The 16,641-nt window shown below is 44.7% G+C and overlaps 2 protein-coding genes across 2 annotated transcripts in view; both read left to right on the forward strand.

The window, feature by feature from the left end:
• LOC115137889 (lysophosphatidic acid receptor 6) overlaps positions 1-9,454 on the forward strand; it is a 28,538-nt gene extending 19,084 nt beyond the window's left edge. Inside the window, exons 2-5 of the mRNA XM_029674172.2 lie at positions 3,309-3,434; positions 3,673-3,837; positions 5,204-5,402; positions 6,854-9,454. Of these exons, the coding sequence (XP_029530032.1) occupies positions 3,329-3,434; positions 3,673-3,837; positions 5,204-5,402; positions 6,854-7,343 (960 nt within the window). The 5' untranslated portion in view covers positions 3,309-3,328 and the 3' untranslated portion in view covers positions 7,344-9,454. The remainder of the gene's footprint in view (positions 1-3,308; positions 3,435-3,672; positions 3,838-5,203; positions 5,403-6,853) is intronic.
• An 87-nt stretch (positions 9,455-9,541) lies between these two features.
• On the forward strand, positions 9,542-16,563 carry LOC115137891 (transcription cofactor HES-6-like). The gene is made up of 4 exons (XM_065025312.1): positions 9,542-13,069; positions 13,521-13,616; positions 13,731-13,803; positions 15,146-16,563. The coding sequence occupies exons 1-4, from the start codon at positions 12,998-13,000 to the stop codon at positions 15,781-15,783; spliced, it is 879 nt and encodes a 292-aa protein (XP_064881384.1). The 5' UTR covers positions 9,542-12,997; the 3' UTR covers positions 15,784-16,563.
• Positions 16,564-16,641: the final 78 nt, after the last annotated feature.

Genomic DNA, 16,641 nt, shown 5'->3' on the forward strand with positions numbered 1-16,641 from the left:
AGAGATCCCCTGAACGCTGCTCACCTTCCAGCTCACACTCTCAAACACGTAGATCCCCTGAAAGCTGCTCACCTTCCAGCTCACACTCTCAAACACGTATATCCCCTGAACACTGCTCACCTTCCAGCTCACACTCTCAAACACGTAGATCCCCTGAAAGCTGCTCACCTTCCAGCTCACACTCTCAAACATGTAGATCCCCTGAACACTGCTCACCTTCCAGCTCACACTCTCAAACACAGAGATCCCCTGAACGCTGCTCACCTTCCAGCTCACACTCTCAAACACGTAGATCCCCTGAACACTGCTCACCTTCCAGCTCACACTCTCAAACACGTAGATCCCCTGAACACTGCTCACCTTCCAGCTCACACTCTCAAACACGTAGATCCCCTGAAAGCTGCTCACATTCCAGCTCACACTCTCAAACACGTATATCCCCTGAACACTGCTCACCTTCCAGCTCACACTCTCAAACACGTAGATCCCCTGAAAGCTGCTCACCTTCCAGCTCACACTCTCAAACATGTAGATCCCCTGAACACTGCTCACCTTCCAGCTCACACTCTCAAACACAGAGATCCCCTGAACGCTGCTCACCTTCCAGCTCACACTCTCAAACACGTAGATCCCCTGAAAGCTGCTGACCTTCCAGCTCACACTCTCAAACACGTAGATCCCCTGAACACTGCTCACCTTCCAGATCACACTCTCAAACACGTAGATCCCCTGAACGCTGCTCACTCTCCAGCTCACACTCTCAAACACGTAGATCCCCTGAAAGCTGCTCACCTTCCAGCTCACACTCTCAAACACGTAGATCCCCTGAACACTGCTCACCTTCCAGCTCACACTCTCAAACACGTAGATCCCCTGAACACTGCTCACCTTCCAGCTCACACTCTCAAACACGTAGATCCCCTGAACACTGCTCACCTTCCAGCTCACACTCTCAAACACGTAGATCCCCTGAAAGCTGCTCACCTTCCAGCTCACACTCTCAAACACGTAGATCCCCTGAACACTGCTCACCTTCCAGCTCACACTCTCAAACACAGAGATCCCCTGAACGCTGCTCACCTTCCAGCTCACACTCTCAAACACGTAGATCCCCTGAACACTGCTCACCTTCCAGCTCACACTCTTAAACACGTAGATCCCCTGAACACTGCTCACCTTCCAGCTCAGACTCTCAAACACGTAGATCCCCTGAACACTGCTCACCTTCCAGCTCACACTCTCAACCACGTAGATCCCCTGAACACTGCTCACCTTCCAGCTCACACTCTCAAACACGTAGATCCCCTGAACGCTGCTCACTCTCCAGCTCACACTCTCAAACACGTAGATCCCCTGAAAGCTGCTCACCTTCCAGCTCACACTCTCAAACACGTAGATCCCCTGAACACTGCTCACCTTCCAGCTCACACTCTCAAACACGTAGATCCCCTGAACACTGCTCACCTTCCAGCTCACACTCTCAAACACGTAGATCCCCTGAAAGCTGCTCACCTTCCAGCTCACACTCTCAAACACGTAGATCCCCTGAACACTGCTCACCTTCCAGCTCACACTCTCAAACACGTAGATCCCCTGAAAGCTGCTCACCTTCCAGCTCACACTCTCAAACACGTAGATCCCCTGAACACTGCTCACCTTCCAGCTCACACTCTCAAACACAGAGATCCCCTGAACGCTGCTCACCTTCCAGCTCACACTCTCAAACACGTAGATCCCTGAAAGCTGCTCACCTTCCAGCTCACACTCTCAAACACGTAGATCCCCTGAACACTGCTCACCTTCCAGATCACACTCTCAAACACGTAGATCCCCTGAATGCTGCTCACTCTCCAGCTCACTCTCAAACACGTAGATCCCCTGAACGCTGCTCACTCTCCAGCTCACACTCTCAAACACGTAGATCCCCTGAAAGCTGCTCACCTTCCAGCTCACACTCTCAAACACGTAGATCCCTGAACACTGCTCACCTTCCAGCTCACACTCTCAAACACGTAGATCCCCTGAACACTGCTCACCTTCCAGCTCACACTCTCAAACACGTAGATCCCTGAACACTGCTCACCTTCCAGCTCACACTCTCAAACACGTAGATCCCCTGAACACTGCTCACCTTCCAGCTCACACTCTCAAACACGTAGATCCCCTGAACACTGCTCACCTTCCAGCTCACACTCTCAAACACGTAGATCACCTGAACACTGCTCACCTTCCAGCTCACACTCTCAACCACGTAGATCCCCGGAACACTGCTCACCTTCCAGCTCACACTCTCAACCACGTAGATCCCCTGAACACTGCTCACCTTCCAGCTCACACTCTCAAACACGTAGATCCCCTGAACACTGCTCACCTTCCAGATTACACTCTCAACCACGTAGATCCCCTGAACACTGCTCACCTTCCAGCTCACACTCTCAACCACGTAGATCCCCTGAACACTGCTCACCTTCCAGCTCACACTCTCAAACACGTAGATCCCCTGAACACTGCTCACCTTCCAGCTCACACTCTCAAACACGTAGATCCCCTGAAAGCACCTCACTTTACAGCCCACTTTCCAGCTCACACTCTCAAACACATAGATCCCCTGAACGCAACTCACTCTCCAGATCCCAATCACCTGAATTCTGATCACTTCTTCACATACCTGTATGTCATTATCACACACTATTTAGGTCAGTTCTTTGCACCCCATCATTGTGAGGTATTGTTTATTTTGTGACACACTCAGAGCTCTGTTTCTCCCGTAATGTACTCCTCCTGTGTATGATAGTTTTTGCCTGACTCACTAACGGCTCCTTTTGCCTATTCCCTGCCTGTACTTTATCGGATTTCCTGTTATCAACCTATTGCCTGATCTCCCGGAATTACTAGCCTTTTCCCTGCCTGTACTGTTGTCTTTTTGGACCCCCTGTGTATGACATTGCATCTTAACAGACACAATCCTGTATCATTTCTATAGCCTGCTAATCCCTCTCTTTCCCGCCCGCCCTCTCTCTCTCCCTCTCTTCCTATCCGTCCCTCTCTCTCTCTCTCTCTCATTCCATCTGTCTCTCTCTCTCTCTCTGCCCCTCTCTGTCTCTCTCTCTCTCCATCACTCCATCTCTCTCTCTCTCTCCCTCTCTTTCCATCCCTCCCTGACTCTCTCGCTCTCTCTCCCTCTCTTTCCATCCCTCCCTCCCTCCACCTCTCTATCTGTCTCGCTCTCTCTCTCTCTATCTATCCCTCCCTCCCTCCATCTCTCTCTCTCTCTCTTTCTCTCTCTTTCTTTCCATCCCTCTCCTCAGAAACAACAAAAATAGTAGTCATGACCATCAACACCACTAATAACTGCACAGAGCCCCAGAGTAACTGGCTCTTTGTTGGGGTCTACTCCATGGTCTTCGTGGTTGGCCTCATCCTCAACCTCACAGGTATAGGGAGAGAATGTTCTTACATTATTATCTTCTTGTCTATATCAATGAAAATGTGTTTGGAGCCAAGATCAAACACGTATATACATTTTTTTTTAACAGGCCATAACTCACTTGGTAATAGGTGGCAATTTAAGCTTTGTTTCATGTTTGAATGGCATGTCTTTAATAGCTAGACGTCAATGCAATGCTGCAGCTTTGTTATGCCACAATACGTCCATTTTCTTATTCCTCACAGCACTAGTGGTGTTCTTCCGCTACACCAAGTCTCGGTCTCACACCACCGTCTACATGACTAACCTGGCCATCGCAGACCTTCTCCTGGTCCTCACTCTGCCCCTGAGGATCTACTACCATCTGGGAATGTCTGGGTTACCTCAGTTACCTCAGGTCCTGTGTGAAGGTAAACACTTGTCTGGGTTACCTCAGTTACCTCAGTTACCTCAGGTCCTGTGTGAAGGTAAACACTTGTCTGGGTTACCTCAGTTACCTCAGTTACATCAGGTCCTTTGTGAAGGTAAAGGCTTGTCTGAGTTACCTCAGTTACCTCAGTTACATCAGGTCCTTTGTGAAGGTAAAGGCTTGTCTGAGTTACCTCAGTTACCTCAGGTCCTGTGTGAAGGTAAAGGCTTGTCTGAGTTACCTCAGTTACCTCAGGTCCTGTGTGAAGGTAAACGCTTGTCTGGGTTACATCAGGTCCTTTGTGAAGGTAAAGGCTTGTCTGAGTTACCTCAGTTACCTCAGGTCCTGTGTGAATGTAAAGGCTTGTCTGGGTTACCTCAGTTACCTCAGGTCCTGTGTGAATGTAAAGGCTTGTCTGGGTTACATCAGGTCCTGTGTGAAGGTAAATGCTTGTCTAGGTTACATCAGGTCCTGTGTGAAGGTAAACGCTTGTCTAGGTTACATCAGGTCCTGTGTGAAGGTAAACGCTTGTCTGAGTTACCTCAGTTACCTCAGGTCCTTTGTGAAGGTAAAGGCTTGTCTGAGTTACCTCAGTTACCTCAGGTCCTGTGTGAAGATAAAGGCTTGTCTGAGTTACCTCAGTTACCTCAGGTCCTGTGTGAATGTAAAGGCTTGTCTGGGTTACCTCAGTTACCTCAGGTCCTGTGCGAAGGTAAATGCTTGTCTGGGTTACATCAGGTCCTGTGTGAAGGTAAATGCTTGTCTAGGTTACATCAGGTCCTGTGTGAAGGTAAACGCTTGTCTGAGTTACCTCAGGACCTTTGTGAAGGTAAAGGCTTGTCTGAGTTACCTCAGTTACCTCAGGTCCTGTGTGAAGGTAAAGGCTTGTCTGAGTTACCTCAGTTACCTGTATTCTCCTGGTCAGGTCAACTAGAACCCAGGTATTCTCCTGGTCAGGTCAACTGGTCTGAGTTACCTCAGTTACCTCAGGTCCTGTGTGAATGTAAAGGCTTGTCTGGGTTACCTCAGGTTCTGTGTGAAGGTAAAAGCTTGTCCAGGTTACCTCAGGTTCTGTGTGAAGCTTAGTCACAATATCTGTTTGTGCTATCATGCCAACTCATTAATGTCATTGTCAAGCCAAACATGTTTATCATGACATTGAGTGAATCTACAATCTAAGATTTTTGTCCTTGAAAGTTATATATTGCACTCTCTGTTTTGTCCGTCCGTGTCCTTTTTTTTTTTTACAAAGATAATTTTAATTGCTTTTCTTATGATGTGTAAAACAAATTCCCATATGGCAGTAAAGGTTTTATTTTTCTCCATTCACACATTCATTAATTTATAAATTCATGCATTTATTCCAGGGGTGGGCCTGGTTCTGCTGGTCAACATGTATGGCAGCATCTTTCTCCTCACCTGCATGTGTTTCGACCGTTGTGTAGCCGTATGTTTCCCCATGTCTTGCCGGATTCGGGAGGGCCGAAAGAAAGCCCCACTGGTCTGCCTCGGTGTCTGGGTCCTTACCATCGGAGCCAGCCTCCCATTCTACATCTCCAAACGCAGGTACAAATAGGACCCAGATATTCTCCTCATCAGGTCAACTAGGACCCAGATATTCTCCTCATCAGGTCAGCTAGGACCCCGATATTCTCCTCATCAGGTCAACTAGGACCCAGATATTCTCCTCATCAGGTCAACTAGGACCCAGATATTCTCCTCATCAGGTCAACTAGGACCCCGATATTCTCCTGGTCAGGTCAACTAGGACCAAGGTATTCTCCTGGTCAGGTCAACTAGAACCCAGGTATTCTCCTGGTCAGGTCAACTAGGACCAAGGTATTCTCCTGGTCAGGTCAACTAGGACCAAGGTATTCTCCTGGTCAGGTCAACTAGAACCCAGATATTCTCCTCATCAGGTCAACTAGAACCAAGGTATTCTCCTGGTCAGGTCAACTAGGACCAAGGTATTCTCCTGGTCAGGTCAACTAGAACCCAGATATTCTCCTCATCAGGTCAACTAGAACCAAGGTATTCTCCTGGTCAGGTCAACTAGGACCCAGGTATTCTCCTGGTCAGGTCAACTAGGACCAAGGTATTCTCCTGGTCAGGTCAACTAGAACCCAGGTATTCTCCTGGTCAGGTCAACTAGGACCATGGTATTCTCCTGGTCAGGTCAACTAGGACCAAGGTATTCTCCTGGTCAGGTCAACTAGAACCCAGGTATTCTCCTGGTCAGGTCAACTAGGACCATGGTATTCTCCTGGTCAGGTCAACTAGGACCAAGGTATTCTCCTGGCCAGGTCACAAAAACAAATGGCCCTATAGACCCTTTTCCAGTGTACTTCACACTGACGTCACGCACAGATACGCGCGACTCTTGGCGGCCGTAAGAAAGCCATCGCCATCTGTGCCCATTCAACATCGCCTAGATTTTTTATTGCTTCTAAACTAAATTTATTGGGTTCTCATACGCTTACAATTATGTTTTTGTTCTTGTTTGAACAGTCGCTAAGATTATATTTGGTTGTGATCGTTGCAAAATAACTATTTTGGATGCAGCAGTTGTTAGCTAGAATGCTAACACTCATTGATATAGTCTGCAGCAAAAAGAAAGAGAAAGAATCTTTTTACTGGTAGAAGTTGAAGTGTTTTTTAAGTATAATGCAGTTGATTTGCGATGATGATACAAACATTATATTAAGCAGGACATTCATATGAGCATTAAAATCCAATTACAATCCAAAAGCAGTGTGAAATGCACCCATTAGCAACATGTAAATAGAGGCTTTTTTTGCTGGCGTTCTATAAGAACTCCCCCTTGTTCTGCCACCAACTTGCGCTCATCTCCCTCGTGCGGCAATGTTTGCAAACACAGAAAGGGCTCTGTAACATCACATCAGACCCAACCCTGTATCATTTATATATCCTGTTATATTCCCTCTCTCTCCCTTTCTCTCTCTCTCTTCCTCCCTCTTTCTCCCTTTCTCTCGCTCTGTCTTTCGGCTGAAACATAGAGAGCCATCCAATGAGATGCAGGACCTTTGTTTCGGGACCCTTCCAGTCTACGCCACACAGGCAACGGCAGTCGCCTCGACACTAACCATCGGCTTCGGCATCCCCTTGGTGGTGATGTTGGTCTGTTCCTTGGCGTTGATCCGTACCATCACAAGGAGCGCTGTAGCCCAGACAGAACTCATCAACTCTGGGAAGATCCAGAGGATGATCACCACCAACCTGGTGATATTTCTGGCCTGCTTCCTTCCCTACCATGGGACTCTGGCGCTCCTCTATGTCCGTAGGGAAGCGGTATCATGCCCCCTACTGTCGGCATACCGCTATAGCCTAATGGTGGCCTGTCTGAACGCCATTTTGGATCCACTGGCGTACTATTTCACCACGGAGACGTTCAGGAAGAAGGTGGATATGGACGCCATGAGGAGGATGTTCCCACTCAACAGTCAGAACTCTGAGGGGAACAACTCCAGAGCCCCATTCAACACTTAATGTTCTAAAGAGACAGTCTGGGATTTGAAAAACAACAAATCCGTCACCCCGCCGGCCGCCAATTGTTTTGGTAAAAATGTATTAAAGCACGTTCCATGTACTGCTAAGATATAGAATGGTGATTATATTGGATTTATGATGTGTAGTTCTACGCCAAGCTAACACCCAAGGTGTTAAGATATTGGATCATCCATGTGCAATCAGTTGGTTCTCATACTGAAGTTTCGGACTATGCAGTGGCATGTATTCAGGGATGCCAAAGGAAGGCAGGCTTCCCCAGAACAATCACCAAGAAAAAAAGAAAAAATATAATAAAAATAAATGTATCTTTCATAGTTTTACTTCAATTTGCAAGAGGCTAAATCTACAGTAGCTTACAGGAGCTACTCTGTTTCTGTATGTGTAGCTCATCTATCTGATGCTTTCTGGTCAAAAATAGTATAATATTGTTGCCGCCTGTAGCATTGAATTACAAGGGATGAATAATTATTAATAATAATAGCCAATCAGCGTTGAGCTAAACTGAGTGAGCTCAGCTGTGAATGGTCCTGGTGCACCAAAAGAAAGTGTAAAGGGAAGCCAGTCCGGATTTGGCTTCACACCAGTCACATCACATCCAGCCAAACATCATTGACAGAAAAAACGTGATTTGTTGTATCTAGTTTCCTAAATTAGCCAAGGACAGAGATAGGGATTTTGTGGTTTTACTTCATTCTCCACACTGGCCAATTCTGCGATTCTGACACAACCATTAATTCATACATTGTGTCCCTAGACTGACAGGATGGAAGTTCAATATGTAGAAGGCTAATGTGAACGAGCTAATGTTGTCATGAAAGGAAATTAGGCTAGCAAGCAACATTCTAGCCAGGTAGTCTAGGACAACATAAACTTAAAGCATGTATGACAGAGTCATAGACGTTTCGGCAACATGAATGAGAGGAGGATGGCATTGGCCTTTCTTTACAAGTAGGGGGAGTCAACACATTTTCTACTTACGCACACAAACACACAAATCAGTACCATGGACAGCCACATGATAGGTAAGAATGTACATATTTTCCCATTAATAAAACGATATCCTAACATCCAATATATTTCAACATTTTTTAAAAACACATCAAGACTCCAAACCAAGTAAAAAAGAAAACTTTTTAGAATCATCCAACAGCAACATCTGCAATAAACACTGATCCAAAACAGTTTTTTTTTTACAGCTAATCAGAGCTCAAATACAAATGCAGTTGGATCATTTTCAGGTGGCTGAACATTTGCTTATGTTGATTGGACTAAATCGTTTTTGGAATATTCTAGATGTCACTGTATTAGACTAAGCATAGGTGATTTCATGATGTCTAAATGTTGAAGTTGAAATGGTGCTGGAATAGTGGAGGCTATAACGATACAGGGCAAGACCCAGATGCAGACACGGGAGGCAGAGGGTTCGAGTCTGATATTTATTATAAAACAAGGGGCAGGCAAGAGACAGGTTGTGGACAGGCAGAGTGGCAGGCAGGCTCGAGGTCAGTGCAGGCGGGCTCGAGGTCAGTGCAGGCAGGCTCGAGGTCAGTGCAGGCAGGCTCGAGGTCAGTGCAGGCGGGCTCAGTGTAAAGGCAAGCAAAGGTCAGAACTGGGACGACTAGAAAAACAAAGAAAAATGCAAATGAATTACTTAAAAATCATACAATGTGATTTTCTGGATTTTTGTTTTAGATTCCGTCTCTCACAGTTGAAGTGTACCTATGATAAAAATGACAGACCTCTACATGCTTTGTAAGTGCGAAAACCTGCAAAATCGGCAGTGTATCAAATACTTGTTCTCCCCACTGTATGTGGAATTGACAAGGCAACTCAAAGGGACAGGATGTACAAGATGATAGAGTTTTACTTAAGATGGTGTTAAAGTTAAGAAATCATAATTCAGCGACAAGACATCAACGGTGTCAAAAACAAACCCCATGAATGCAATGCACATTATATTGCCATTCTCTTGAATTATACATTTTACACTGAGTAAGCTTGTTTGTAAGTGACTAGTTCAAAGTTGTATCAAATGTGTTTTCTAAAAGTTTGCTTGGTGTAGATACAGTACATCTTTATCAAGCTTCAAATGTTTCTGTTCCTGGTTATTTTTCACATTCTTTTACTAAAATATCTCAAAGCTGACCATACACAGTCACAACAATCTCAAAGCTGACCATACACAGTCACAACAATCTCAAAGCTGACCATACACAGTCACAACGATCTCAAAGCTGACCATACACAGTCACAACAATCTCAAAGCTGACCATACACAGTCACAACGATCTCAAAGCTGACCATACACAGTCACAACGATCTCAAAGCTGACCATACACAGTCACAACAATCTCAAAGCTGACCATACACAGTCACAACAATCTAGAAGCTGACCATACACAGTCACAAAAATCTAGAAGCTGACCATACACAGTCACAACAATCTCAAAGCTGACCATACACAGTCACAAAAATCTCAAAGCTGACCATACACAGTCACAAAAATCTAGAAGCAGAATGTCTACACAATCTGTGGCTTCAATGTCAAAATAGGATTTTTATATTGCAGCATAAAGTGTTTCTAACACTCCCTACCCCCCCATGCCATCCTCCACACCAACCCACTACTTCCTCTCTTTGGTATCACTGTTGCCTCCGAGCAATACCACTTCCTGTGGGCTCCTGCCCTCAGTGGTAAATAGACAGGTGCAAATTTTGAGTCATCATTGTGTATATTATTATTACATAAATTAATTCTAGTATATTAATTAATATTATCAAAATTAATACCACAAATAAATCAATAATAACTTAAAGGTAGACAGCGATATGGCGTAGAAAGTAAACATATTAGTGGGTTAATTTACGTGACGCGAAGCCATGCACACATACTGTGTGTGACTGTGTGAGAGCTGAAGTCTTGCACCTCGCTCATCTCATTATCTGTTTGTGGCAATGCCATTTCACTGAGTTTAAGATACTTTGTGTGTGCAGGTGGTATGCATTTCAATTAACACGTGTGCCTTGTTAAAAGTTCATTTGTGGAATTTCTTTCCTTCTTAATGCGTTTGAGTTGTGTTTTGACAAGGTAGGGGTGGTATACAGAAGATAGCCATATTTGGTAAAAGACCAAGTCCATATTATGTGTGTGTGTGTGTGTGTGTGTGTGTGTGTGTGCGCATGCGCGTGTATTTACAGATTGAGGTTGTTAGCGTTTAAGAAACAGGCCTAGGCCTGTGTGACAGTGTGTGGGTGTGAGATTGCAGAACAGTAGTTTCTTCTTCAAGTTATAACCACATAGTCAACCGTTGCCTTTGTGAAATGAAACACTGCAAGATAATTACAGATGTTGTGCAAATTACCATAACATACATATCAGTCCCATGTCAATAATAACCCTGCACTGTGACAAAATGTTCCTGTTTTTGACCACTATGAGTGGTTGATTATTTTGGGATTCTTACAAGCAGAGCATAGCCTGGTCTCAGATGTGTATGCTTTATAGCCAGCTCCTTTGACTATACATCAGAGGACCTAGCTAAAGCACAAACTGATAAGAGACCAGAGCTAAGCCGACTGCACCACCTGTAGCTGCTCATCTTAATCATTTTGTGTGAGAAAACACTTCATTGCATCTTTAGGACTTTTCCCATGTGTCTTGTCTACAAATCTAAATCTTCAACTTTTCTCTCAAGAGAGTTGTAGTTAATCACACACAATCACAAGGCCGTCATATCCAGGGCAGTCCGTTAGAGTAGTTTATCAGTTGCATGACAGCGCTATTGAGGTCAACACATGGGGCTAAAAAAAGGAGTGCAGTGCGTGAAAATGTGGCAGGCTGTCTTGTGTGAACTGAGGACAGAAAAGGGGTGCATGCATGTGAAGTTTTCTTTAGGGCAGCTGTACAAAAAAATAGAGAAGTGTGTGTGTGCGTGCGCTTGAGCGTGCGCATGTGTGTGTGTGCGTGCATGTGTGTATTAGGCATCTCAATATGTCTGTGGGGTTGAATCTGGCCTTCACTATTTAACTGTTGCTCCCGCCCCCATCTCTCCACTGCTGAGAAAAGATGAAGAAGTCACCAACACAAAGTGCAAACAACAGACACAGAGGGATACCCGGAACATTGAAACTAGGACAGACTACCACAACTATTCTTATTGTGACATCTAGGCCAAGAAACAAATACTTGAGTAAAGCGAGAGCGAAGCGAAAAAAACGACTTTGGATTTTATGGTCTTAAGATAGGCGTGAAGGCTTTAGCACCTGGACCATTATTCTGCTAACTGGGGGTCATTACAGCTGGACTATAGGGCAGAAAGGAAAGAGCTAAAGAGACAACACGCTCCACTGGAGTGTGTCCATCCACCAGATAAAAAGGGGGAGAATAATAAGCTGGAGTGAGGAGGGGTTGGTAGCTAAAAGAAGTGCAGGAAATCGGGGCGGGACAGGGAGGAGGGACAAAGCTAATAGTTTGAGGATTTTGGAGTTTGAAAATAAAGGTTGCGGGGGAGATCTCTTTAGCTGCTATTGTTGTGTGACTTTTTCCACCCTGTCTAACTTACTTTTTTTTGGTTGTGGGGAGATCTATTTTGTGTTTGAGTGCTGAAAAGTCTGAAGGGAGGAGGGGCATGGGGAGTTTAATTGCTGTAGATTAATGTTATTTGTATGAATTAATACATTTTCTAAACAGTCTGATTCATTTTATTACAGATAAAGTAGCCCATCCACTGTTATTGACGTGTTGTTTATTGACGCTTGAGGTATAGGCCAGGCCTATTGGTTTATTTCAATTGAGCGGCATAAAGCCTGAATAAGTGATACACTTTATCACCATGTCAAATGTAATTTTCAGCTGTCATCAAAACTGTGGAAACGCCAACCGGATGCTTCACATTGATGCATTTAGTGAAATATCTGGCTCATTGTTCTATCTGTGGTAGCAGTATGCAAATAAACGGCTCTATCGCTGATGCGATTCGGTTCCCGACGTTCAGCAAAAAAATAAATTCAAAAATAGCCATTCCTTCGTCAACGATCCATTACTATTCCCGGTTGGTTCAACGTAATTTCATTGAAACAACGTTGATTCAACTAGTGTGTGCCCAGTTTTCTAGCTGGCACCATCCATCAATCCATCCAAAACGTCACCTTTTCAAACTCCAGTGCCGTCCGCGCTTTGCAGGTCTTACCCGCGCCCCCCTCCTATCTTCCCCATTCTCCCGCTTGACAACAGCGGGGAGAATTGGACCATGTGCCATGAAACGTGCCCACGGCGGGGCTGTGGGAAAGTTCGGGGAAGAGAGAACCCACACATTGTCATGGTAATGTCGGTAGGTCGAGGTGTTGGGGGCGGGAGGCTGTGGTGCTTAACACCCACACGGGGAGAGTACTTTTACTCCTGCTTCTATTCTCATTTATTTCACTCAGTGTTTCTCCATTCGTTACCTAGCCATTAAAACAGTACAAACGGAGTTCTGTGTGTGGGTAGCCTTCAACTGCCAGCAGTCAAATCTTGCGTCATTTGGTTAATTGCGTGCAGACTGCCCACGGGAGATTAGGACACCGATAGTGTGGACTGTGAAGCTGAGCTATCAGCTGGTCGGCTGGTTTGGTGCGCGCTCTGCAGCGCGAGGATGACGGCCTCCAACATGGAACATGGAGGAAATGCTCCCGAGAAGAATTTTAACGCCAAAGATGAACGAAAGGTAGGCTTGCAATTATCTTGGCCTTTGGTAAAACTGGGTAATACATCAAGGTAAGGGTTGTGCAGTAATTGTTCGAAGTATCCCCCCCCCATTAAAATCCTTAATTGCCTGATGCAAATGAATGAATGCATGCATATCCCACTACTACATTTAATAAGATGCATGCATTTATGCAATGTGCAGAGACAGTTGGTAGACTTTGCTAAAGGTTTGGCTGCAGGTTGTTGAATTCTCTTCAACAGGGTCTAGATGCAGACTCATCACTTTATTGGAGTATCATTTCTTATATTTCATTCCAAAACTAAAATTGAGAGCTTGGGGCCATAAGGTTTTACCTACAAAAAGATGATTCTGAGATAATTGGCTTTAAAGTACCAAACCCACATTACCCCAGCTCAATTGATTAATACTTAAACCGAGGTATTAGTTGTAGTGTTGATTTGATTGACAGCTACGGAAGCCTCTGATAGAGAAGAAGAGGCGGGAGCGAATCAACTGCAGCCTTGAGCAGCTGAAGGGGATCATGGTGGACGCCTATAACCTAGATGTGAGTACGCCCACACATATGCATAGACGCACAATGAGAATATTTTTGATAAACCACAAAACTTTCATAAGATTTGCATGATCTTCTTCCCTATTTAACTCTGACTTCTGTTAGCAATCTAAACTGGAGAAGGCTGATGTACTGGAGGTTACTGTCCAACATATGGAGGGTCTACAAAAGGGTCATGGTAAGCACATACAGACACACACCATCACTTTAATCAACGACAGAATATCGTAGCCCACTTTTAATGCAATATTCTTCCATTGTTCCAAGTTCTAATGGAACATACAGAGCTGGTTGTAAATTATACTCCAGTGCTGCATGGGGTAATGTAAGCATTGGAACCAATAATATGTATAAACCCTAGATTGCTGATGCTAGGTAATTGCCAATGAGAGGCTTTGAAGCCACCGGCCGCCATATTGTTACTCCTCCGAAGGAGCAGTCTATACTGGAATTCTCCAGTGTGTATATATAAGAAGGGACAAAGCTACTCCTGAGTGGCACAGTGATCTAAAGCACTGCATCTCAGTGCAAGAGGTGTCACTATAGTCCCTGTTTTGAATCCAGGCTGTATCACATCAGGCCGTGATTAGGAGTCCCATAGGGTCAGTACACAATTAGCCCAGCATCATCCAGATTTGGCCTGAGTAGGCCGTCATTGTAAATAAGAATTTGTTCTTAAATGACTTACCTATTTAATTAAGCATGTCTTTGTTGTAGTGGGGACAGAAAAATTGATAGTCAAAAAAAAATTGCTTTTATAATATTTTTTAAAAATATAGCTCCAAAATGGATGTGCGGTGGATTCTAAACAGCACCCCTGTTGGTAATCTAGGGTTATTACATATAATTGATTGGAACCCTTATAGTGGGTGGGATTATCATGTGTTGTCAATCATTGACTAATGTCTCCCAATAGGGGTCCTTCACTCTACATATCAATGAGCTCCTATTGGGTAAATTCAGAAAACCTGTTTGACAAACTGGAATTCAAAGCAAGCCAGGGAATGAGAGAGAGCCACCTTCACTACCCTGATCACATTCACCAGTTGATAACTGATTTATTTTCTTTGTTATATAAAGTAATACATTTAATTGACAGCTATAAATGTGTTCACTCGGCTCACTGCATATACATTAGTGCATAACACCATCAATATTCTTCATTCCCCACAATATTGTAACTATGCATTGCAGTGGTGGCTGGAGGGAGGAGCTATAGGAAGCATGCTCATTTGTAATGGCTGAAATGGGATTGATGGACCGGAGTCAATCATGTGGTGGTCAATCAAGCATTTCGCTACAGTCGCATTAACCTCTGCTAACCATGTGTATGTGACCAATAAAATTTGATATGTATGTTGTGTTTTATACCGTTCCATTAATTCCATTCCAGTCGTTACAATGAGCCCGTCCTCCTATAGCTCCTCCGACCAGCCTCCTCTGATGCGTTGTAGGACGTACTAAACCTGACTGAGTTGTTCTCACCCCTGACTCACTGCTACTGGTTCTTCTGTATTTAGGTACTGGCATCCCTGCTGGTCCCAGCGTCGGGTTCCAGTCCCGGCAGCGCTACAGCAGTGGATACATCCAGTGTATGCAGGAGGTCCATAACCTGCTCCTGGGCTGTCCAGACATGGACAAGCCTCTAGGGGCCCAGCTCCTCAATCACCTCCTTAAGTCTCTGCCCCACATCAGCTCAGAGACTGGGCCTGGAAACACTGGTGGCAATGGGCCTAATCGGACCCCAACAAGGCCTATCACTGGTGGGGTCAATGGGACTCTGATAAGGGCCATTGGTAATTGTAACGGTGGTGGTAGTAGTAGTAGTAGTAGTAGTAGTAGTGGTGCTAGTCCCAATTCTGGACCTGGATCCCCTCCCCAGTCTCCGCTTTCACTGCCTTCTGGAGGAGTAGGTCTATTCCGACCTCGCCGTTTACAGATGCATCATGCCTCGCCGCCGTTGACCCCGCCCACAATATGTTCCCCGTTCCATGCCCCCCACAGGCAGGTGCATTCTGGGAGAGATGGGAGGGAGCAGCTGCCTGCCTCCTCCCCTTCTAGCTCACCCAACCTCCCCCAGCCAGGGGTGTCTCACCCCGCCCCTCTGCCCCCTTTCTTCGGCCCTGTGGGAGACCCCTCTATGTGGAGGCCTTGGTGAAAGAGGACACACACACACACACATTTCATCACTTTAGGACCCCTGAGTTTTTCCTTACCCTGTGATCTGAGTGAAAAAATGCCCTATTGGCAGCAGACCACCTAGGGCCTGGGGTTTTTCCCAGTCACCTCATGCTGTGGTCAGGAAAAACTCAGGGACTCTTTGTTTTTGATCTAATTCCATCTCATGGAATCGCTCAACTCTGTTGTTCCTGGATTGAGTGCAGAAGTCAGGAGATCTGGGTGGATCTACAAGTTTCACTTCCTGTCAAATTGAATCCAATATGTTGTGGTGTGATTGACAGATGCATCAGCCCTCTAGGAACATGTCTGTAGTGTTCTGCTGTATTAACTGCTTTGCCAGCGGTTCTATGGTCTCATTTTTTGTTTAATTGCTTCACATTTTAGACATACAAATATTTGTATTTTTTTTATGAGATTGGCCAGAAGTAAGCATTGTTTTTACAATTTTGTGTTTTCTTCCAAGTATTTCGCTGGTGTTCATTTTATGTTTTCAATGTGTAGAAAATGGTCACAGAATGTGGAATTTGTTTTGTCACACACTGATGATAAATTGATTAATTCATTTATTAAACAGATTTGATAAATTGATTCAGATCTAATGTTTGTAATTACAATGAATTGCTTACTTTGGAAATGTTTTCGTCCTTGTATATTACAAGAAGATACTCTGTTTCATATTGAAACAGCTAAAATAAAGTGTGTGTGCTGGATCTTTGTTTTTCAGAATTGAATAAAACGACATTAAAACAATAGTAAATGTGAACCATCTTTTGTATGCTGAAGTTATGAATAGCAAATTATAGAGATACCATTATATTGTATGGGTTTAAAACAA

The sequence above is a fragment of the Oncorhynchus nerka genome, linkage group LG12, assembly GCF_034236695.1.
Source record: "Oncorhynchus nerka isolate Pitt River linkage group LG12, Oner_Uvic_2.0, whole genome shotgun sequence".
In the NCBI taxonomy this organism is placed as follows: Eukaryota; Metazoa; Chordata; class Actinopteri; order Salmoniformes; family Salmonidae; genus Oncorhynchus; species Oncorhynchus nerka.